Source organism: Erythrolamprus reginae, chromosome 2, assembly GCF_031021105.1.
Source record: "Erythrolamprus reginae isolate rEryReg1 chromosome 2, rEryReg1.hap1, whole genome shotgun sequence".
In the NCBI taxonomy this organism is placed as follows: Eukaryota; Metazoa; Chordata; class Lepidosauria; order Squamata; family Dipsadidae; genus Erythrolamprus; species Erythrolamprus reginae.
In genome coordinates this window covers 146,694,305-146,719,573 of record NC_091951.1, presented here as the reverse complement: position 1 = coordinate 146,719,573, position 25,269 = coordinate 146,694,305, and the positions used below count along the sequence as shown (strand labels likewise).

At 40.7% G+C, this 25,269-nt stretch overlaps 1 protein-coding gene and 1 long non-coding RNA gene across 2 annotated transcripts in view; one reads left to right on the top strand and one right to left on the bottom strand.

Moving 5' to 3' along the window:
- Positions 1 to 9,936, bottom strand: part of SEPTIN9 (septin 9) — a 306,593-nt gene extending 296,657 nt beyond the window's left edge. Inside the window, exon 1 of the mRNA XM_070739823.1 lies at positions 9,456 to 9,936. Within this exon, the coding sequence (XP_070595924.1) occupies positions 9,456 to 9,477 (22 nt within the window). The 5' untranslated portion in view covers positions 9,478 to 9,936. The remainder of the gene's footprint in view (positions 1 to 9,455) is intronic.
- On the top strand, positions 9,907 to 25,024 carry LOC139161114 (uncharacterized). Its single transcript, XR_011558069.1, has 3 exons — positions 9,907 to 10,048; positions 24,729 to 24,845; positions 24,949 to 25,024. It is a non-coding gene; the product is annotated as an uncharacterized lncRNA (long non-coding RNA).
- Positions 25,025 to 25,269: the final 245 nt, after the last annotated feature.

The following is a 25,269-nucleotide window of genomic DNA, read 5'->3' as shown; positions in this document are numbered from 1 at the left end:
TACGTACGCCCCTTCCAGCCGACGTGATTGGTAAATCCACAATAACTGAATTTAAACATGTCTGGGATAACCATATATCCATCCTAAGATAAAATACAGGAAATAGTATAAGGGCAGACTAGATGGACCATGAGGTCTTTTTCTGCCATCAGTCTTCTATGTTTCTAAGAATCACTGATTTAAATAAAGAGGGTTTTGTCATGTTTGGGGACCTTGGTCAGAGCAATATGGCATTGTTATCCAGAACACCTAAATCTGGTTTTAAGCTAGAAGCACAAAAGACATATCTTCAGAGAATATGCAAGGTTTACATTGTAATTCTTCAATTGTTTGAGGCGTGTGTTCTGAAACACATCCTATAGTAGGCCTGTCAAATTGGCAACCCGGATGCATCATCCCAGCTCCACAATAGGTAAAAATGTCATGATATGTCACAACAGTCACATGAGGCAATCGAGTTTGACACCCATGATATAAAGGAATCAAGACTTTTGCTTTAGTTTTCATCCATTTTAGTGCTAAATAATTACAATATAAAAATAATCGAGATTGAATTGTGGAACTGTTGGCTACAGAGGTTTTTCTAGAATCAGTGTCTTTTTACGTGCATGCTATAATGCAAGTGTGTGTAAATCAATCTCAGTTTTCATAAAAAGAAATTCAGAGAGGAAACACCTGCTTAAACCTTATTGAACAATAAGTGAAGAATGAGAGATGATTCAGAATGGAAGAACGGTGACCAGGGGATGGGTTACGTTCCTCTGATTCTATAGTCCCCCGAATAGCTGTTTGATTTATTTATTTTTATAGGAAGCAGGCCACAAAATAAGTTATACACTTTTGCACATACATAGTTGGCTTATGCATAGTTGACATCGTTCTTCCTCTAGCAGAGTTTGATTAACACTTGGGCTTACCAGGAAGTTGAGAAACATGAAGAGGGTAAATCTCTTAAAGAGACATCACAATATTGAGAGAACATATGCACTAAGCCCTATTTTGTGGTGCAGCAAATGAGAGCAAACAGGGAAAGAGGACAGTGGAGGGTCACATGGCTCCCCAATTTCCTCCATCCAGCAGCAGTTGCCCCCCAAAGTTTCCCCTTATCTTCTCTGTCAACCAAAGTCTCTCTGTCCACCCTTGATGACTGTTAAATTCAGATGGAACCTCCTCTTCTCTTCCATTCCATTCAAAACAGATTCATTAATGGGTGCAATGCATATTGGTAGCTTTTGATGTCGATATTCATGGCATCTCTCTGCAGGCATCCCCTCTCCCATTAAGCATCCATCTAATTGCTCAGATAAGCAGGAGAAGGTCTCTTGATGATGTCCCTTCTACCATGTTTGATAGACAAGGGAGGCTCTTCTCTGGTATGATATTTGAGCTATAGAAATGTGCACTCCAGAGATATGTGTTTGCTTCAGATCATGCAAAATGAAGCTGCAAGAGCAATCATGGGCTTCCCTAGGTATGCCCATGTCACACCAACACTCTGCAGTCTGCATTGGTTGCCGATAAGTTTCTGGTCACAATTCAAAGTGTTGGTTATGACCTATAAAGCCCTTCATGGCATCGGACCAGAATATATCCAGGACCGCATGAATCCCAGCGACTGATTAAGCCCGTCGGCGACTCACCCCAGCCGGTGGTTGTTGCGACGTGGCCGGGTGAAGGAGGCCGCCATTTTGGGGCGGAGCCTGCGGCCCCACATCATCGCCGGGGGCCGCAGTGACGTTTTTTGGGTGCGCTGGGCACCGATTGGCCACCGGGCGAGAGGGAAGCAGCCCTATATAAGGGGCTGCCTCGTGGCGCAGTTCCTCTTCGCCCGGCGTCGTGGGACACCCGCCCACCCTCCCTCTGTTACAGGGTGCATATGATGGGTCGCCCCTCGGGGGGCCGAGTAGGAATTTTTGGCAGTCACAGTAAATTGGCTGAACTGTGATTGTTTTTTTCGCCTACTCCACTCTGTGCGTAGGAGTGCGGTTAGGGGGTGGACTCACCAACTAGTGCCCCCCCCAAGGTCACTGGGGGGGAGGGAAAGGCCGATAGGGGGCGGAAATGGGCGTGAGCAGCAACTGTGTGATCTCCTTTAGGGGCACCTCTAGTGAGGTGAGGGGAGATCTCCTTCTTGGATTACAGGGCTCGACCGGCTTGGGTTCGGGGAGGGGGTCGCTCCTGAGGCTCGCTGGCTGGGGCTTACCAGAGACCAGTGGCGAGCCATCCCACACGCCATGGGGGCGTGGCAAGGGGCAGGGGGCAGGTGTAAGTTTACCATGCCCCTGCACCCAGGCAAGGAGCTTTCGCCTGAGAGTTGCTCAGATGAGGTTGTTGAAAGTTAACTCCGCCCCCATTTGATTTGTGCACCTCTGCAGGTCACGTGGTTTAATTGGTTAAATAGTTAATTGAGATTTCAGTTTAATAAAGTGACCCCATTATACCCACACCTGGTGTCCGACTGTTACTCCGCCTGCACCGCAATGTCCCACAGAGTTGGCCTTCTCTGGATCGCATCGATGAAACAATGTCATCTGGCGGGCCCCAGGGGAAGAGTCTTCTCTGTGGCAGCCCCGACCTTCTGGAATTAACTCCCCCCAGAGATCAGGACTGCCTCCACCCTCCTCGCTTTTCGCAAACCCACCTTTGCTGTCAGGCATGGGGAAGTTGATTCCCCCGGGATGTTCCATTTTATGTATGGTTTGTTTGGGATTTATAACTGTTTTTTATGTTAATGGGTTTTAAACTGTTTTTTAATCATTAGATTTGTACTGTATTTGTTATTGTGAGCCACTCTGAGTCTCCGGAAAGGGGCGGGATACAAATCTAATTAATAATAATAATAATAATAATAATAATAATAATAATAATAATAATATTTTATTTATTATTATTTATTTATTATTTGGATTTGTATGCCGCCCCTCTCCGAAGACTCGGGGCGGCATACAAATAATAATAATTCTTTCAGTGTAAGAAAACAGCAAAAAGACCCAACCCATTTCTTTATCGAACCTTACATTATTGATTTTAATCAGAATTTAACAATAACAACAAGAGTTGTAAGGGACCTTGGAGGTCTTCTAGTCTAATCTCCTGCTTAGGCAGGAAACCATACACCACTTCAGACAAATGGTTATCCACATCTTCTTAATAAAAAATCTCCAGTGCTGGAGAATTCACAACTTCTAGAGGCATTTTGTTCCACTGATTAATTATTCTAACTGTCAGGAAATTTCTTCTTAGTTCTAAGTTGTTTCTCTTCTTGATTAATTTCCACCCATTGCTTCTTGTCCTACTTTGGTGCTTTGGAGAATAGGTTTGCTCCCTCTTCTTTGTGGAAACCACTGAGATATTAGAACATGGTTATCACATTTCCTTAGTCCTTATTTTCATTAAACTAGAAATATCCAGTTCCTGCAACTGTTCTTCGTATGTTTTAGTCTCCAGTTCTTTAATCATCTGTGTTGCTCTTCTCTGCACTCTTTCTAGAGTCTCAACATCTTTTTTACATCGTGATGACCAAAACTGAACACAGTATTCTGTGGCCTTACCAAGGCATTATAAAGTGGTTTTAACTTTATATATATATAATATATATATTAATATTTATATAATTAACTTTATTCATTTTGATTGTAATATTAATGGTACTGCAGCATTTTGTAGTTTGCAATTTTGCTTCATTGTTACAAGGTATCCAGAAGGCTTACAGAAGTAGAAAAGTGGAATATACAGTACATGTTATCATTACACGGCTTTTGTTAAGCTGCTAAAATGATTGAAGCAGCATAATATCATGTTACAAATAAATAAGACGATGACATAATGTGAAATTAGGCTGAGGTCCAGCATCAACACCCAATAAATCTGGGAATCTTCTGGGTTAAACCACAGTTACCCTTGTTTCTTACATTCCACATAACACTTTCTGAGATATTATGAGAATTATGAAATACTGGTTCAGCAATTCAGATTTAGCTTCTGGGACAAACCTAGAAATTACCTTAATTGGGCTCGTGAAGTGCATGCTGTGGCATAATTTTATTTATTTTTTTACTGCTTTATGATAACCTCAATTTCAAACAAAAATGTTTCTGGCCAGCATGGAGAGTTGACTTCCAATGCACCTATCAGCCCCATTTTAGCAATTACACGAAGAGTTATTATAGTTTAGATATAGATATGAAAAAAAAATCCAATTAGTCATAACTTATATGCATCTGGCAGAGCTGTAGGCAGGCCCTTTCTCACAATTGATTGAAGCTCGGCCAAAGCACACAGGGATTGGCTATACAGAACCACTCCACAAAGGCTCATAGGTACTGTGGACATGTGAGAGGGGTTAGATAGAGGTTCAAAACAGGCTGCTTTGCCAGGAGATCGAGGTGTCCCTCATGAATGCCCCAAGAGTGGGCTGGTGCCCAAAAGTTAGGCTTATTTTTGAAGGTGGGGATTTTAATTGGTGCTTCAAAATTTGCTGAGGCTACAAGCATCTGTTTCACTTCTTAAAACTTCCCTCTCCCCTATTTCCTTACCCCCTAAGCAAATAAAGTTAATTTGAACTTGGTCCATATTGTTAAAGCCTGGCATATCTTTTAAGCCAATGGATTTTTTGTTCATTTCCTGAATCAACAAAATACACAATAAACTTTCCCACAGTTCTCAACAAAGGAGCAAATCTGTGGTCCACATACCCTGCCTGGTAAAACATGGCACTGCAATTCTCAGATTTTGCCGAGTGCCATCTCTCATATTCTTTCAGTCAAAATTCCCTCATCCTCCCTGGGACACTTAAAATGGTCACTCTTTTGTATGTTTGCATTCATCCTTGCTATTCATCCCCTTTACAGCATTTTTACAATTGTCCAGCCTGGATACACAAAGATGCAATGTTTTACATATATAGCAATGGCATGTAGACCTATATGCCAATTCACAGTGCTTTACACCACTCTAAGCAGTTTACAGAGTTGGCATATTGCTCCCAACAATCTGGGTCCTCACTTTACTGACCTCGGAAGGATGGAAGGATGGAGTCAATGCTGAGCCTGGTGAAATTCAAACTGCTGAACTTTCTCCGAACAACATATCTATGTTTATTTCACTTCATTTAATTCATGCTTGTTGTCACTTATCCCTCTTACATTGTAAATCAATTTTCCTTATGCCATGATTGACATTAGATATGTCTACCTGCTGCTCATGTATGCTATTTGATATAGAGGTACTCCTCAACTTACAACCATTCATTTAGTGATCATTTGAAGTTGCAATAGCACTGAAAAAAGGGACTTATGACCTTTTTTGAGAGATATGACTGTTGCAGCATCCCTATGGGCATGTGATCAAAAGGCAGACACTTAATACGTATGTCACTGACTTACCAAGTGCAGTGATTCACTTAACAATTCTGACATGAAAGGTCATAAAATGGGACAAAAGTCTCTTAACAGCTGTCTTAATTAGCAATATAAATTTTGATTTCTCAATTGTGGTCGTAAGTCAAGGACTCCTTGTACAGTATATCTAACACTTTTGAATAATATAGTATGGGAGTGGACCTGGTTACCAGTCTTATTCATACTGATGCAAATTAGGATATGGGCTGCATACGACAGAAACTTGTCTTTTTAGCCAGTATGCTACAAGTGCAATCAAATTCTAGTTTTTAACCCAACCATGTTTGTTACTCTAGGCAAGCTAGAATCTCTGGAAATACCTTCCAAATTTTAACACTGTTGTCAGCAATCCAGCAAGAGAGAAATATCTGCAGAATATTGACATTCTCAGTCTGTTCAATTATACATTATTTAAACCTTATGCAATCCCTCCAGTATGTAAATGTGTATGCATCCTTATGACAATTTTATAGTCCTCAGTGTTACAGAGATCTGCTGCCTCCTGAAAGTGGAAGATCAACACATTCAACACATTCTTTGGCTCAGTCTTTGTAAATAGAAATGGCTCATTCCCTAGAGGTACCACAAATATTCACAACAATTTAACACAAATAGACTTCACTGAAGACCACATTGAAAAAGCATTGCATGACCTAAAATCTTCTCTGTCAATCGGACCTGATGGACCATGTGCATACTTCCTAAAAAAGCTCTCCACAGCCAGAACCACGAAGCAAAGTATTTGAAAAAAATCCTACAGGACCAGTTCCCTACCAAACCTATGGTCACTAGCTATGGTCATCCTTATCTTTAAAAACAGAGATCCCAGTCTGATGGAAAACTACAGACCAATCTCTCTATGCTGCATCACATGCGAAGTCATGGAATCAATCATAAACCACTCCATTACCCTCCACCTAGAAACTAACAACCTACTTTCAAACAAGCAATTCGATTTCAGGAAAAATTATCTTGCAATCTATAACAACTACACTGCAAAAACATATGGGCCTCAAAACTTGAAAAAGGCAAAACAATAGATGCAATTTACATAGACTTCTGTAAAGCTTTCAACTCAGTGGTTCATGATAAACTACTTCTAAAACTGAAATCCTACATCTCTGGACCCCTGCAGCTGCATGACTGAATAACGGCATTCCTATCAAATCTTGTTATCAGCGGTGTACCCCAAGGCAGCCTACTAGGACCAATACTCTTTATACTCTATATAAATGACCTTTGTGATCACATTACAAGCAATTGCGTTCTTTTCACTGATGATGTAAAAATATTCAACACCATTGACAACACTGCTACACTCCAAAAAGACCTTGACTTTGTGTCAGAATGGTCAAACATCTGGCAACTCCAAATCTCAACCAACAAATGCTCTGTCCTACACATTGGCAAAAAGAATCAAAACTCCAAATACAAGCTTAATAAACAACACCTTGCAGACAACCCTCACTCTATCAAAGACCTTGGAATATGCATATCAAATGACCTAAGTGCCAAAGCCCACTGCAACAACATCGCTAAAAAGGCTTCAAGAGTTGTTAACCTAATCTTACCTAGCTTCTTCTCTACAACCAGAGCATACAAAACATTTGCCAGACCAATCCTTGAATACAGCTCATCTGTCTGGAACTCACACTGCATATCGGACATAAACAAAGTATCCAGAGATTCTTTATGAGAAGAACCCTCCATTCCTCTACCCACAACAGTATACCTTATGCAACCAGACTTCAAATCCTGGGCTTAGAAAGCTTAGAACTACATCACCATCGGAATGACACAAGCATAGTTCATAAAATTATCTGTTACAACATCTTCCCATCAACAACATTTTCAGCTTCAACCACAACAATACACAAGCACACAATAGATACAAACTCAAACTGAACCGCTCCAAACCTGACTGTAGAAAATATGACTTTAGCAACAGAGTGGTTAATGCCTGGAACTCACTACCTGACTTGGAGTTTCATCACTTAACTCTCAAAACTTTACCCTTAGACTGTCCACTGTTGACCTCATCTGATTCCTAAGAGGTCAGTAAGGAATGTGCATAAGCGCACCAGCCTGGCTCCTATCCATGTCTTAATGTTCTCTCTTATCAGTGCCCATCTTATGCATGATCACTATCTATCACCACCAGATGGATTCAAAATTGGCTAACCAACCATATTCAATGCGTAGTGCTCAATGGAACTGCACCTACATGCAGGGAATTATGCAATGGAGTACTCCAAGACTTTGTTTTAGGACCAGTACTGCTTCAATATCTTCATCAATAACTTGGATGAAGGGATACATGGGGAACTCATCAAATTTACAGATGAGACCAAACTGGCAGGAAAAGCTATCCCTCCAGAAGATAGGCTCAAGATATGGAAGGATCTTGACAGACCTGAACATTGGGCACTATCTATCTAACAAAAGGAAAATTCAATGGAGAAAAAAGTAAGGTTCTACATTTAGGCAAGAAAAACAAAATGCACAGCTACAGTATATATAGTACCTTCCTCAACAGTAGTAACTGTGAGAGGATGTAGGAACTATAGTGGACAAGCATTTAAATATGAGCAGCTTGCAAAAAACCCCTAGGCTGCATTAATAGAGGATAGAATCAAGGTCACGTGAAATGTTAATACCACTATATAATGCCTTAGTAAGGCCACACTTGTAATACTGCATTCATTTTTTATCACTACAATCTAAAAAGGATGTTGAGACTCTAGAAAGATTGCATAGAAGAGCCACAAAGATGATTAGGGGACTGGAGGCTAAAACATATGAAGAATGGTTGCAGGAACTTGGTATGTCTAGTTTAATGAAAAGAAGGACTAGGGGAGACATGATACCAGTGTTCCAATATCTCAGGGGTTGCCACAAAGGAGAGGGAGTCAGGTTATTCTCCAAAGCACCTGAGGGTAGGACAAGAAGCAATGGGTGGAAACTAATCAAGGAGAGAAGCAACTTAGAACTAAGGAGAAAATTCCTGACAGTTAGAATAATTGCTTAGAGAAATGGCTTGCCTCCAGAAGTTGTGAATGCTTCAAAATTGGAAGTTTTAAAGAAGATACTGTACAACCATTTATCTGAAGTAGTGTAAGGTCTCCTGCCCAAGCAGGGGGTTGGACTAGAAGATCTCCAAGATCCCTTTCAACTTTGTTGTTGTTGTTGTTGTTGTTGTTGTTACTATTTTGTTGTTGTTGTTACTATTACTATTATTATTAATATTGTTGTTGTTACTATTACTACTATTATTACTATTACTATTATTATTAAATATAGGCTAAATTGTTGTTATATAAACTTTGTTATATCTATGTGCATTACCAATATGTACTCGACAAATAAATAAAAATAAAAAATAAAATAAAATAAATAAAAGGTCTAGAATGTATTTTCAATGTATACATACAACCTATGAGAACTCAAGGGTCAGAAAGGTATAGAGTACTACAATGACCAGTGTTCTCTCTAAATTTTTTTTGGGGTGGGCGGAAAAGTATAGTGTCTGAGCGGCAGTCCCTTCGGGACTGGGCGACACAGAAATAATAATAAAATTTCCCTCTCGGCTTCTGGGCAGGTTTGGAAAACTCTGAGTTGATGATGATTTTTAAGTGAGCGATTGCTCACCTGCTCAGCTTAGAGGGAACTATGACAATGACTGTAATGTATGAAAAAATCCATAAAGGCACTGTAGGAGCCTTGAGTAGCCACACTTTTGGGCTAGTTCTAGATAAAATACCGTAACTACCATTTTAAATGTGAATTTGTTACATACCAAAGCTTTCAGCTACATTTGATCTCTCTATACCTGTACAAACACACAAATATTTGTCTTTCAGTCTGAGAATTTAGCATATGTTCACTCAAGATTTTTCATTTATTGCCAATGCCTTTCCTCTCCTCTCCCCTGAAACACATTTGCAACTCTAGAAAGAGTTGAGCCAATAGAAGACAGACAGTAGTTTGCAACAAGTAGTTTCTCGTTCTGTGCAAAGGAGGAGAATATTCCCCGGGAAATATTTTGCATCCACTCACCTGTATACAATGTCTTTTTCATGCTGTCCTTATCCCAGCTGTTACATAGGAAGGGAAGAAAGTTCCTCCAAGCTGCCCTCCCTTGTAAATAATGCTCTGAAAGGGGGCTTGATAATCCTTTTGCTGTAGCAGGCAGGGCTCCACAGAGGAAGTGTTCTTTTCTTACAGGTTACATACAGACCTAATCACAATTGCAGCTGGGCAGGGAATGCGCAGCACTCCCATTCATTAGAACACACCTTTTCTAATCCGTGGGTTGTTCCAACTAGGCTAAAGCTGAGAGAGGCAGTTCAGGGAAGAGTTCAGCTGCAGGAGAAATTTCCCCTTTTCCCCTTCTGCAAATAAACCAGCCCTGGCACACGTACATGCTCCACTCCCTACCAGATATGCCCCCTTTTGCACGTCTTCCCCCACCTGGATTGTCTTGCTGCAACTTTGAGCCTTCTTTCTAGCTCTCCCTTCTCAGCTGTGCTGGCTACTCAGGTTGGAGGCAGGACTCGTTCCAGCAGGCTCCAGTTCAAAGGGCAAGGTGGCTTGCCTTCCTGTTTACTGTAAACATGACTTCTTTTCCTGCTTGCAAAGGCCCAGGGAAGGTAATTCATTGCTCATGGCTGCTGATTGTAAATATATTGATGCTAATCGTTTGTAAGGTTTGTGTAAGTGCTGCCCTTCATGGCTTGTGAAGGAATGGGGAATCGACATGCTTGCCTTGCCATTGCCACAAAATCCCCAGGTATAAAGAGGCCAGGTAATGGTGCCTGAGTGATTTTCAACATTAGCTCACTTAGTAGGCATGAACATTTCATCTGAAAACAAAAGATTTTAGGAGGGGAATTTAAAAAAAAAACAGGTGTGTGTGTGTATGTGTTCAAATATGGGACCAGGCAATTGATATTTAGTGAAATGAAATGAAATCCAATATGCTTTTTACTCGCTCTCACTTCTTGGAGGGTTGCCACTTGAGAAAGATATATATGTATTTAGGACTAAAGAATGATTAATCTTTGCAGTTTGTTTCATCAACTGACTTTGCTTTCTACCCTTTCTTGCCCTGTCTTGTCAGAAGATGTTGTGGTTATTGTTTTCAATGATGTTAGCTACAAATAACACACTCCGAAAGTGTATATGTGCAAGAACATTGTTTTTGAGTTAAGTTTTGCTCATTTAGACTTCATGTCCACGTTGAAGTCATTTTTTTTTCCAATAGCGATTTGCTGTTTCTTATTCTTTCTTTGCTTTTCTTTTTTATGTCTTTTTTGGCTTTTCAGTAAAATAGCATACAGATTCTTCCTGGTGGTCTCCCATCCAAGTCCTGAGTAGGTCTGACCTAGTTAATTTTTCATAATGAAAGCTTAAATTGTGGCATAGCTTGCTACATGCAGGTAAATCATAACGTAAAGTCATAATAGTATCCATAGATTTTGAATAGTAAGCAGCCTATATAATTATGAAAAGTCTCTCTTTCTATTGGGAGGGGGATGAAGATGGAGGCTTCTTTTTATTTTTGTCAGAGAAAAGGGTACACATATTATTTGCCTTCCATAAATCCATTGAGATTAGTAAGGTACCATTTAGGAGCAGCTATCTTATATCCCTATGCCAAAAATGAAGGAAAGTGGGGGGGGGGGGGTCAAACACAAGATGTGGGCGGATCCGGCCCATGGGGCCAACCTCAAAATGTAAGGGGCCATTCCACATGGCTTCGGCCTGGTCTAAGAGGAGAGGAAGAGGAAACATTGAGCCAGTGTGGCTTCGGCCCAGTCTCCCCAGTGCAAAGAGGAAACATGCCAGCAGTTTGGGGAGTGGCATCAATCTGATTATGCACATGCACAATCCACCCATTGGCCACACCCAGTGAGTGGGGTCAAGCTGGTCACACCCACCCAGTTGGCCACACCCACAAATCAGCCATGCTCCCCCCGCCATTCCCTGAGATCAATCACAACCCTGATGAGGCCCTTAATTAAATTGAGCTTGACACACTTGCTCTAGAATAAATTAATAACAATTTCTTATCAGCATCGGTGAGAATGCATGCAGTTCATGAATCAGAAGAGAATTTTCAAGAAATGGACTGCAGTCTATCAAGCCACAGACAGTCCACCAGCAAAGTGCTAGCCTTCTGAACCAGTGAGAATGAAAGCAAAATGGAGTACATTAACTCAGTGTCAGCAATGGGCTAATGCAGCCAAATGCTTGAGGCCCTCAAAAGTTCATCAAGTCTGTTGAGTTGAAATGCACTCAGTGTCTCTCCGCTCACCCTACTTCCTAGCTGTTGTGATATCTATCTATCTATCTATCTATCTATCTATCTATCTATCTATCTATCTATCTATCTATCTATCTATCTATCTATCTATCTATCTATCTATGCAGCACAAGAGGAGCAGCGCATCACCCCATGACCCATTTTTTGCTCCATGGGGGTGCAGGAGACCGAGTGCTGCCTGTCACACTGCCTGCCACACCCAAGATGGCCACACCCACCTAGACAGTCATTAGGGCAGAGAATCCATTGTTATTTGACTCCTACCACTGACATAACTTAAACAAAGTCTCACATATGCAACATTTCTGAGGACGAATTATTTTCTAAGTGCAATGAACTTGTTCTGGTGCTACTGTGGATTTCTTCCACTCTGGGAGCCAAAACAGAAAAAGAAAATATCCAAAAATGTCAGAAATGATTTAAAAAATAAAGAGTGAGGCCACAGAATGAAGTTATTTATTTTTTTCTGCTGTGTCTTTTGAATGGGCAAGTTAATGTTTCATAAAATACACATTTCAGAAACCCTCAACAGTCAGGGGTTTATATAACCTTCTCTCCTACATTTGCAAGATTAGTGAGGGAATGTATAGTTCATTAAAGAAAGGAGAATTTGGAGCAATAGCAGGAGCCAGGTGGAGTGTAGTCATGCCAAACAGCTCAGGTCAGCCCAGAAAAATGCACAAATTATGCCAGCTGGGTCAGGGCTTTTTCTAAGAGTACCCTTCATTTTCCTCATGTTGGGATTTCTGTCCATAACTTTCTAAAAAAAGCAGATCTCTCTGTGAGCTTGAGGTTTTGTGGGAGGTTTTTTTTTGGTCAGGTCAACTTGCTTTTGAAAAGTGTGTTCCATTGTCTCATGAGAGACAAAAAAAATATAACCAGTAAATTGCTGGTTTTGTTTTGCTTAGTTTCATTTTTAGTGGAAAAAAGTTTTGCTTCTAGTTAATTGTTACTCTTTAAGAAGCTATCCAATAAGTAAGGTCACCTAACATTATTGTGGTCCTTTGTCAAAGCACATCTGTAACAGTTTAGCACATCTGCAGTACAGAAGAAAAGAAGATTTATATGTATGTGTATGTGAATGTGTATGTGTATGTACAGGGGGTGGACAGAAAAATGGAAACACTTGACTTTTTGGCATCATAATGTTTGAACATGTTCAAATCAATCAAAACTTGACATATTTTAATGTTTTTTAAAAAATAAATCTGTTATTTGATATGTTTTTTTAAACTAACTTTTTTTTGACAGAAATTTAAGGAAATTGGTTAACCTTCTAGAAATGGCAGACCTCTCAGACTTTCAAAGAGGCCAAATTGTTGGTGCTTGAATGACAGGTGCAAGTGTAACAGAAAGTGCCTGAATGTTTGGCATTTCAAGAGGTAATGTCTCAAAAGTAATGACTGCTTTTGAAAGAGAAGGGAAAACGTCCTCAGCCAAGTACAGGTCTGGTCGAAAGTCGAAGTTCTCTGAGAGAGACCGTCAGACTCTAAAGCAAATTGTTAGAGCGGATCGCAAGACCACAGCTCCTAAAATCACTGCAGAGCTCAATAGACACGTACAGAACCCAGTTTCCACAAAAACTGTTCGAAGAGAGCTTCACAAATCTGGATTCCTAATCTGGATTTTCAAGATGCTTCCATTTTTCTGTCCACCCCCTGTATATGTATATGTATATGTATATGTATATGTGTATGTGTATGTGTATAGGTATAGGTATAGGAATATGATAATAATTAATAATAATAATAATAATAATTTATTAGATTTGTATGCCGCCCTTATCCGAAGACTATGTATATGTATACACAGTATGTCACAGAAGTGAGTACCCCACATTTTGTAAATATTTAAGTATGTCTTTTCATGTGATAACAATGAAGAAATGACACTTGGCTACAATGTAAAATAATGAGTATACAGTGGTCCCTCGACTTGCGCGTTCTCGATTAGCGCGAAACGCTGCAACGCGGTTTTTCAAAAAATATTATTTAAAAAATAAAATATTAAAATATTATTTAAAAAAAAAAATTTTTTTTTAAAAATTTTTTTTCTTTTATTCTGTTCCCTGAATGGAGACCGCCGGCCGCTCAATCGGGCCAGCAGGGAACAGAATGGAGCCTTCCGCGGCGGGGCTGGTAAGGGGGGGGAGCCGAGGGGGGAGCCGAGCCCAGCCCCGTGGCATTCGCTTTCCTCCCTGCCCCGGAAGCTCTCCGAGGTTGCGAAGGAGCCCACAATCAGTCTCGGCTGCGGGTGGGAGGAAGGCGAATCCCCCGTGGGCTCCGTTACATTTTCCGCTGCCAGCCAGGCCATGCTGGCGGCAGCGGAACAATCGCTGGATGGAAGGCGTGCTCGGCTCCAGCCGCTCCAGCCGCTTTCGGCCGAGCCTCCCCGGCCAAGCAGCCAGGGAAGTCGAGCCAGGCGTGGCGGCGGCCTGCGCCGATGTTCCCCGCTGCGACGGAAGGCAGTCGCTTGGCTAGGGAGGCTCGGCCGAAAGCGGCTGGAGCGGCAGAGCCGAGCACGCCTTCCACCCAGGGAGTCCTGCCCTTTCATTCCCGCCGACCACAGGGGCGAGGGGTGGGGATGAAGGGGCAGGACTTCCCGGGCGGAAGGCGTGCTCGGCTCTGCCGCTCCAGCCGCTTTCGGCCGAGCCTCCCTAGCCAAGCGACTGCCTTCCGTCGCAGCGGGGAACATCGGCGCAGGCCGCCGCCACGCCTGGCTCGACTTCCCTGGCTGCTCGGCCGAAAGGGGCTGGAGCGGCAGAGCCGAGCATGCCTTCCGCCCGGGAAGTCCTGCCCCTTCATCCCCACCCCTCGCCCCTGTGGCCGGCTCATCCAGGGGGGCGTGTGTGGACTGGCAAGCGGCAAGCGGGAAGACCAAGGGAAGGTTCCTTCAGCCGCCCAACACCTGATCCGCTCCGCAGCGCGGCAGCAGCGAGGAGCCGAAGATGGGGTTTCCCCTTTGCCTTTACCCCATCTTCGGCTCCTCGCTGCTTCCGCGCTGCGGAGCAGATCAGCTGTTGGGCGGCTGAAGGAACCTCCCCTTGGTCTTCCCCGCCGCCCACACGCAAACTCCACCATCTGCGCATGTGCGGCCATGAAAAAAATGGCGCACATGCGCAGATGGTGGTTTTACTTCCGCATCCAATATAACGCGGAAATCGGTTAGCGCGGGAGGTCTTGGAACGTAACCCCCGCGCTAACCGAGAGATCACTGTACACTTCTATAACAGCCCCTCAAAATTACACAACACACAGCCATTAATGCTACCTTTGAAGAACATTCATAGAAACATAGAAACATAGAAGATTGACGGCAGAAAAAGACCTCATGGTCCATCTAGTCTGCCCTTATACTATTTCCTATATTTTATCTTAGGGTGGATATGTGTTTATCCCAGGCATGTTTAAATTCCATTGCTGTGGATTTACCAACTACGTCTGCTGGAAGTTTGTTCCAAGCATCTACTACTCTTTCAGTAAAATAATATTTTCTCACGTTGCTTCTGATCTTTCCCCACTAACCTCAGATTGTGCCCCTTTGTTCTTGTGTTCGCTTTCCTATTAAAAACACTTCCCACCTGAACCTTATTTAACCCTTTAAATAAGGTAAATTCTTTAAATTCAAGGTAATACTACCTTTGAAGAACGTTTGGAGACTGCAAGTAGTGCAAAATGCAGTCACGTTAGCCACCATGGGCCTCCTCAATTCTGCCCACCTCTCACCATCATTCTGTGAGTTGCATTGGCTGTCAATTGGTCCCTGGACAAAATTCGAAGTGTTGGTTATAGCCAATAAAGCCCTACATGGCTTAGGCCAGATTACTTATGGGACCGTCTTCTGCCTCATGCATCCCAGCGACTGGTCAGGTCCCACAGAGTTGGCCTTCTCCAGGTCCCGTCAGCCAGGCAATGCCTTCTATGGTGGCTCTGGCCCTTTGGAATCAACTCCCTCCGGACATTCGTAGCATCCACACCCTCCTGGCCTTCCAAAAGGTTTTGAAGACTCATCTTTGCAGGCAGGACTGGGGCCGTTGAGTGTTAACATCCAGCTCCAGCTGATGATATGAATGTGTAATTTGATAGGATGAATGTGGATAATTGCTTTTATGAATTGAGGTTTTTTTTTTAAAAAAACTATTTTTAAATTTAGATTTCTAGTATGTTCAACTTTGTATCTTGTGTTTATTTCTGTTGTGAGACGCCCTGAGTCTGCGGAGAAGGGCGGCATCGAAATCTAATAAAGAAAATAAATGAATAAAAACAAATAATGTCTAAACTGCTAGGGACAAAAGTGAGTCCACCCCTAAATGATAATGTCCAAATGGGGCATTATCCCCATAATGTCCAAAAGTATCAATATTTTGTGTGGCCACCATTATTTTCCAGTATTACCTTAACCCTCTTGGGCAGAGAGTCACCAGAGCTTCACAGGTTGCCACTGGAGTCTTCTTCCACTCCTCCATGATGACATCACAAAGCTGGCACATGTTAGAGACCTTGTGCATCTTCACCTTCCATTTCAGGATGCCCCACAGATGCTCAATAGGGTTTAGGTCAGGAGACAAGCTTGGCCAGTCCATTACCTTTACCCTCAGCTTCTTTAGCAAGGCAGTGGTCATTTTGGAGGTGTGTTTGGGGTCGTTGTTATATTAGAATACTGCCCTGTGGCTGAAGGGAATAGATCGTGCTCTGTTTCAGTTGGAAACATGTTGGAATTCATGTTTTCCTCAATTAACTGAAGCTTCCTAGAGCCTGCGGCACTCATGCAGCTCCAGACCATGACATTCACACCACCATGCTTGACTGTAGACAAGACACACTTGTCTTTGTACTCCTCACCTGGTTGCCACCACACATGCTTGACACCGTCTGAACCAAATAAGTTTATCTTTGTCTCATCAGTCCGCAGGACATGGTTCCAGAAGTCCATGTCCTTAGTCTGATTGACTGCATCAAACTATTTGTGGGCTGTCTTGTGCATCATCATTAAAAGAGGCCTCCTTCTGGGATGACAGCCCTGTTGACCAATTTGATGCAGTGTATGGCGTACGGTCTGAGCACTGACAGGCTGACCCTCCACCCATTCAACCTCTGAAGCAATGCTGGCGGCACTCATGCATCTATTTCCCAAAGACAACCTCTGGATATGATGCTGAGCATTGGCACTCAATTTCTTTGGTCAACCATGGACAGATTCCACCTGTTCTGAGTGGAATCTGTCATGTTAAACCATTGTATGGTCTAGGCCACTGGGCTGCAGCTCAGTTTCAGGGTCTTGGCAATCTTCTTATAGCCTAGCCATCTTTATGTAGAGTAACATTTTTTTTCAGATCCTCAGAGAGTTCATTGCCATGAGGTGCCATGTTGAACTTCCATTGATCAGTATGAGAGAATCAGAGCAATAACACCAAATTTAACACACCAACTTCCCTTTCACACCTGGACCTTGTTCCACAGTCACATGACACCAGGGAGGGAAAACAGCTACTTGGGCCCCTTTTGGACATTATCACTTAGGGACGTTCTCACTTTTGTTTTTAATTTGATTTAATTTAATTTAATTTATTAGATTTGTATGCCGCCCCTCTCGGAAAACTCGGGGCGGTTGCAGCAATTTAGACCTTAACAGCTGTGTGTTTTGTTATTTTGAGGGGACAGCACATTTACAGTTATACAAGCTGTATACTCACTACTTTACATTGTAGCCAAGTGTCAGTTCATCAGTGTTGTCACATGAAAAGATATACTTTAATATTTACAAAATGTGAGAGTGCGTACTCACTTTTGTGACATACTGCACATGTATGTGTATGTGCTACTTAAAGCTTTCAGAAGTCAGGTGTAACCTGATAAAGGAGAACTAGAGAGAGCCAAGTAGCGGTCAAAATGCTGCCTAGAAACTTGGAGATTGTGAGTTCTAGTTTTGTTTAGGCATGAAAGCTGGTTGGGTGACTTTGGACCAGTCATTCTCTCCCAGCCCAGCTCACCTCACAGTTTGGTTGTTGTGGGGGAAATAGGAAGATCAAGAATTATTATGCATGCTCCCTATCCTGAGTTATTTATGAATTAATAAAGATAGAATAAAAATATGCTAAGTAAATTAGCCCACATTTGTCTACACCGAAAGCTGTGATGCAGCATGATTTATGTAAAAAAAGGGAACTCTTCAAATGCCTCTGGAAAAAAGCCAATTAACATGGCTAAGAAGAAAGCACCCACTGCTGGGATATTTGGGTGTCAAAATCAGAAAATATTTTGAGAGAGAGAGGTCTGTCTTCCTGGTTCAGAATGTTCTGAATCGCACTATCCACTATCCAGCATTTCTGTTTCATGTAAAGCTATCACTCTGGGCTTCTCTCCAATATGCCTATTAAATATACAAAAAATGAAAGGGTATCAGGCGGTACCAGTTAACTTCAGACTTCCATTATGTAAATCTAAAGTGGAAGTGGACTTGTGTCCATCTGCATGTGTTCCACATAAGAGCTTGGGTTAGATTTATGCCTGCAGTTATGCAAAAGCACCATAGGTCCTACATCCCTCTTGTTCTAGTACTATACATGTGCTAGAAAATTCATACAATAGCTACTCTATTAGTATTTATCCTTTGCTTTAATCCTAAAATATAAGTCTTTTCTGTTTTCAATATTCTTTTTTCTAACCAATTATTACTTCTGAAATTGAGAGGGATATTTTATGTTATTTTATTTTATTTTTCAATCAGTCACTCAATCAGTTCATATAGCTCCCATTTCACATTTGTCTGGGCAACATACAATTAAGATACAAAGAGTACCCAAATCCCACCAAAATAATACAACCACCCAAATAATACAAAATGTGAAAATAATTGAAAACTATAATGCACGGTCTCTGGACAGTACAGCCATTTTATCATCTGGAGATGAAACCAAAGAATCAAACAGAAAAGACAATTTTAGTCTTTTCTTGATCAAATAAAGAGTAGAAATTGTCGTACTCTCACAGTAGGATTGCAGGAATTGTTTTATACCTCTGGGGCACAAAGTAATATCTATATTAACTCACACCAGCAGCATATTACATGTTTTTACCCCATCATGGAGCTAGGGGAATTACAGAATCAGAGTTGCTGCTGGCAATGTATTTCATATGCAAATACACATTGGGTGAAATGCTATTTTTCTTGTTGACAGATATTATGAAAAAGTTCATAATATAGATGGACTTCAACTAGTTTCCATCTTATTCTATGTAATATTACTTCATGGAACATTTTAGGACAAGAAATATGAGGGCTTCTTTCAGACAATGAATATCTTGTCCACTAGAGTTAAACAAAAAGGAAAGACTATAAGTGTGTTTGTGTCGGATTGAGATTTCTACCACTTCCCCGACTCTTGTGGTTTTATTAATACTGATTACGTTTCTTTGAGATTCAAAATGAAACAAAACCCTGAAACTGTTTATAGATAACTTATTATGTAGTTCATCAGCTGAAATTTCTGTTGACCTTTTGGTTTCTTCCATGTTACCTCTTCTTGTGATGTACAAGAGCCTTATTAGTGCTTCTGCATTAGATGTAACACTTCCCCAGAGGATCTCCAGAGTAGAAATGTGTTCCATTCAGGATGGGAAAGTAGAGCAGAGAAGTTTCAAGGGAATGTAACCAAATGTCTTCCTACCATGACAGAGTTGGGGAACCAAAGGGTAGATGAATTGTGTGAATAAGAAAAGGTAGGGAAACAATAGGTTAGAGTTACAAGGCTACTAGCTGCCAAGCACCTTCATAATATGTGGGAAACAGCTCTGTTGGTGGATGTGAAGATGGAAACCTGAGTGATGGCTCTGTAAATCAAGCATATCCACCTCCCCACTCCTGTGTTTGTTTTACCTCTGGCCCCGCCAGCTTCATTTAGCACACAAACCCTCTTCTTCTATACCTCCATGGTTGGAAAGTTTTCCATCTGGTTTGCCTTCTTGTCAGTCTATCCAGTCTAGCTTTGGCAAAACGGAGGGATAAGGGGGAAACTGCCAAAACAAACAATAGATGTACAATGCCACCCAGTGGTTGGCAGAAAAGGAACCAGAAAGAGGAAAGGGGGTGGGGGAAACACCCTGAAAATTAACTGTAAAATGATTTAAATAGCAGAAACAAAGTAAACAAATGGAGATGGCATCAGATTTCAACTGCAGCTCCAACTCATAACAATTCAAGGGCTTTCCCAGCCACTGCCAGTTTGTGATCCCACCAGCAATCTTGGCTCCCACAAACAGCAGCAGCCAAGTGCTGACTTGTCAAATGCATTTTGGTAAAGCCATCAGGCCTGCAGTTCATTAAAAAGGGGGGCTTAGCAATTTTGCTTAAATAATCCATTAGATGTCTGCATTGTGAAATTTAATTTAATTTTATAGCTGGGGGAGAAAAAAACTTCACACCAAATTGTCACAGCAGATGCCAACCACACCAAATCTGTGCCTGGGCCCAGAATCACTACAGCCAAAGCAATTTCAATGACTAATGATGTGCCTATGTATAGGTTTCTGAGTTTCAAGAGGTAGACTGCTATCCTAAAAGCAGCCTAAGTTTAATTAGATTTATATTTTAAACAACGTTTTCAGTTTGGTATTTTGCTGACTGGATATTTCATAGGTTCAAGCAAAATGGAGAAATGACAGATCAGTACATTCACAGCAATGAATGGATTAATATATTGTTTTACCCAATGGTTTAAACTCTGAGTCAGAATATGAGCAATGTAAGTAGTCAAAATGTTTTATACATATGACACAGCATGTGAAGTTTAAGTGGTAGCCTTGTCAAAAATCACTCTGGCTCCATTCCATTTTTTGCCTGCATACTAGCTTAAAGTAGGTTATTGAGTTACACGGCAACACCTGTGAACTATGCATCAACATTAAGTTATTAAAAATGTGTGTGTATATATATACTGCTCAAAAAAATAAAGGGAACACTCAAATAACACATCCCAGATCTGAATGAATGAAATATTCTCATTGAATACTTTGTTCAGTACAAAGCTGAATCTGCACAATAGCATGTGAAATTGATTGTCAATCAGTATTGCTTCCTAAGTGGATTTGATTTCACAGAAGTTTGATTTACTTGGAGGTATATTGTGTTGTTTAAGTGTTCCCTTTATTTATTTATATTTTTTGAGCAGTGTATATTCTACTGTGGGGTTGTTTCCAGCAAAGAGAAGGAGCAAATGTGTACGACATAATTATCTAAGTAGTATTTGCATTCTTTGTAAAATATACTGATACAAGTACATACTGTGGCATTTGCATGGTAAAATCGTTCTATGTGTGTTGTCAAGTTGGTACCACTGTGGTTTTCTGCAGATGACTCAAGAACACGACAAAGTTTGAAAATCCTTGAGTGAAATTGTGTGTTTCTTTGCTTTTGGTTAGCGTGATGTTGGAATCCACTCAATTGCTATTAAGTAAGTTTAATCAAATCATGTGTGTGAACCCAATCATCAGAGGAGGGAGGCAATTAAAAGGCATGCAGGGCTGATGATCTCTATATCATCACTATCAGTGCTGTCATTGTTTTAGGCAAACACAAATTTAGAAGGATTATGGTTAAATAACAAGAAGAGGAGGAAATTTACAACAGATACGCCCTCCCATTAATTAAGTTAGCCAAACTTGTTGAGTCATAACATTTTAGCAATCTTTCCTTCCTTTTCTGAAGGAAAAATAAACAGGATATATAAACAGGATAAATATAATGGACTCATATTTATCCTGTTTTCTACCCTGTAAAAGGAATTAAAGTTAGCCAGTTATCTTTCAGAATGATTAGCTTTCCTGGTAAATGAAAAGAGGACATTGCAATCAGTTTACATACAATTTTAAAGTTTAGGATTCCATTTTTCAGCCAGTGTTTCCTCTCACTACTGTGACACAAGTTCATTTCCCCACCTTAGTTTCAGAGTTTAACTATCATCAAAAGGATGCTTTTGTAAAATGTGGAACACCAGACCTCACAAGTCTCTCCATCCATCCCATTTCCATAGCACACACATTGGAAAACCATCAGTGGTATATGCTGTATAATAAAGCAATACAGATACAATAAGCCCATTGTATAAGACCTGCAAATTTAGGGTTGACCACTAGATAGCATCCAAGATATACAGGAATTTCTGACACTTGATTGCAATTCAGATACAGCAGGTGCATGGGGAAGAGAATATCTGTAGCACAGAGACCCCCAACAACTTTATAGCAGGAATAATATTTTTAATACTATGTAGATTTGAGTGTCAGTGGCAGAAAGAAAATTATTAACATTATAATATTATAAAACATTATAATATTATAAAATAATAGCCATTCAATGGGCTTCTGCCCATTAGTAAGGAAAGCCACTCAATCTTCCCTTCTCCTTATTTCTGAAAGTATGTAACTATCTGGATTTGACTGCCAGGAAAAAAGCAATTCCAGATGATGAAAGCAAGTAAGCCAAATCCAAGATTGCTGAACTCAACTACAGATGAGTAGCAGCCTCAATGTCCAGTACAGATAGTCCTCAACTTACAATAGTTCATTTGGTAATTGTTCAAAGTTTCAATGACACTGAAAAAAAGTGACTTATGACCATTTTTTCACACTTAAGATCATTGCAACATCCTCGTGGTCACTTGTACAAAATTCTGATGCTTGACAACTGACATATATTTATGACTGATTCTGTGTCCCGAGGTAATATGACACCACCACCCCCTTTGGGACCTATTGACCAGCAAACTCAATGGGGAATACAGATTCACTTAATAGCCATGTTACTCACTTAACAAATGCAATGATTCACTTAACAACGGTGGCAAAGAAAATTGTAAAATGAGGCAAACAATGTAGTTTGGCGGGACCCAGGAGAAGAGCCTTCTCTGTGGCGGCCCCGACCCTCTGGAACCAGCTCCCCCCAGATATCAGAGTTGCCCCCACTCTCCTTGCCTTTCGCAAGCTCCTTAAAACCCACCTCTGTCGTCAGGCATGGGGGAATTGAAATTTCTCTTCCCCCTAGGCTTATAGAATTTATATATGGTATGCTTGTATGTATGAGTGGTTTTTTAAATTGGGGTTTTTTAGATTGTTTTTAATATTAGATTTGTTTACATTGTCTTTTTATATTGTTGTTAGCCGCCCCGAGTCTTTCGGAGATGGGTGGCATACAAATCTAATAAATAATAATAATAATAATAATAATAATAATAATAATAATAATAAACAAATATTTCACTGAGCAACATAAATTTTGGACTTCACTGTGGCCGTAACTCGAGGACTACCTGTATTCTTCATTCTTAAGGTATTCAGTATTTGCTTTTAGACCATACCAAACCATAAAACGTGACCTTTCTTTTTCTGCCTAGATCTTGGCATATTCGGGTTTCCTCCCGTGTAAATTTCATAGATTCCTGGTGATGTTTCGACGAGGTCCCACTCGTCATCTTCAGGCTGGTGCTTTCGAATATGCCAAGACCCACACACACACACACACACACACACACACACACACACACACACACATACTGTGTATGTATGCATGTGCCTGTATGTGTGTCTATTTGCTGATGACACATTATTTAAACTAAATTTGTATATAAGTGACTCCTCCTCCTCCTTCTTTTTCTTCTTCCATATCCATCATCAGACATTGGTGATCCTATTTTTTATCAACACCAAAAAGTGCTGTTGAGTTTTGTCCAAACCAGTCTCTTGAAGCCATTATATTCTTCTTTCGCCTGGAGCTTGTTTGCCTTCAATCTTTCCTTGGAAGATTAATGCCATATAACAAATAACAGTTTGACATCTCCAGCTCAAATAAGCCACCCCTCATTTTGCAACTCTCCTCAGGTGACTCCCAGTTCAGTCTTTTCATGTTCTGTTGCAGGTGCTCCATGGCATGGAGATGCTACAGTTCTGCCTCAATGGGCAACATCTAACAGAAAAATAGCCTAGGCATTTGGATGAGTTTCAAGAGGAGCTTGAGAACAACCTTCTGCTCATGACTACACGTAGACGAGCAGCGAATTTCTACTGCATCCTTTTGATCATTGGAGTGAATGTACTTTGTAAAAACAGAAGGGGAAAAATGTATCAATCTAGACATACATGACATGCATTTCACCCAAAATAAATTAAGTAGGCAAATAAGTAAGTTAACAAAGTAACTTTGATTATTTCAGAGTTCCGTTGTTGAAAATGGCATAGAATGTGCTCTTTGTAATCAGATTGATACATAATGGCTAAAAAATCAACTGGAGCTAGTCGGCTAATAAATTTAAATAATAATAATTGTGTCTGTCACATCAATTCATAGGATAGGTACAAAGCTAAACTAATGTGATGGTCAGACTTATCACAAAATTTGGCCTAAAGAATTAGGTGGCAGATGCTCAATTTTTGAAACCAAAAAACAATGCTCCTTATGTATTTATATCTTTTTTAATGAAATTCCTTTCCCTTGGAGAGGCTTGCATTTATAAATGCAGGCTGGTATCTGTTTAGGTGGATCACTTTAGGTATTATATCTTAGCACAATGATAGCCTTAATGACTATTTATTTTATTTATTCATTCATTTGGTTTGCTTACGGTTGACACTTCTATTTTAACTCATCCTTCTATTCATACACAGAGAGAGAGATGTAAAGATGTGTATATGCATCTGTGTCTGTTTTCATAGAAATGCCTGCAATTTCTTTTTAGGACTGTACTTCTTTCATTCCTTCATTCTTATCACCCATTTCTTCCCACTTACGACTGTAACTTGTTGCTTGTATCCTTAAGATTTTTATTAATATTGATTGTTTCTTCATTGCTTATCTAACACCCATGACAATCATTAAGTGTTGTACCTCATGATTCTTGACAAATGTATATTTTCTTTTATGTACAGTAAGAGCATATGCACCAAAGACAAATTCCTTGTGTGTCCAATCACACTTGGCCAATAAAGAATTCTATTCTATTCTCTCTTTTTTGCAAGGCCATCTGAGGCAGCTTGCCTGAAGAAGTTGTGAGTGATTCATCACTGGATAATTTTAAAACAAGACTGGACAGCCAATTGTCTCAAATTGCATAGGGTGTCCTGCTTGAGAAAAGGGTAAGAGCAGAAAACATCCAAAGTCCTTTCCAGCTCTATTCTGATTGATTGATTGATTGATTGATTGATTTGTATCTCATTTTTCCCCTTTATACCACTCCAGTAGTAACTTTCTGTGTTGGCTGGTCTGAAACAGAATGACTAGTCCAAAATACATCAATAAAGTTCCTTGACTGTGAGTATTGGTTCAGTCTCCTTAGACAAACATTTGACTGTTTCAGGTTTCTCCAAGCAGGGAAATTCTTGTGAATACCCAAGAGCGGGAAGGCCTAAGTAAGGTATTTCTTTTCTACTCCCTTAATCCCAGATGCCTTTGTAATGAGGCCTTTGAAGAAATTGCTATTCCTTTGAATGAGATATGTTCAGATACTTCACCAGCTCTCAGCTACACTGCAGTTAGGTTGAATTCTCAGGATAGCGTAGA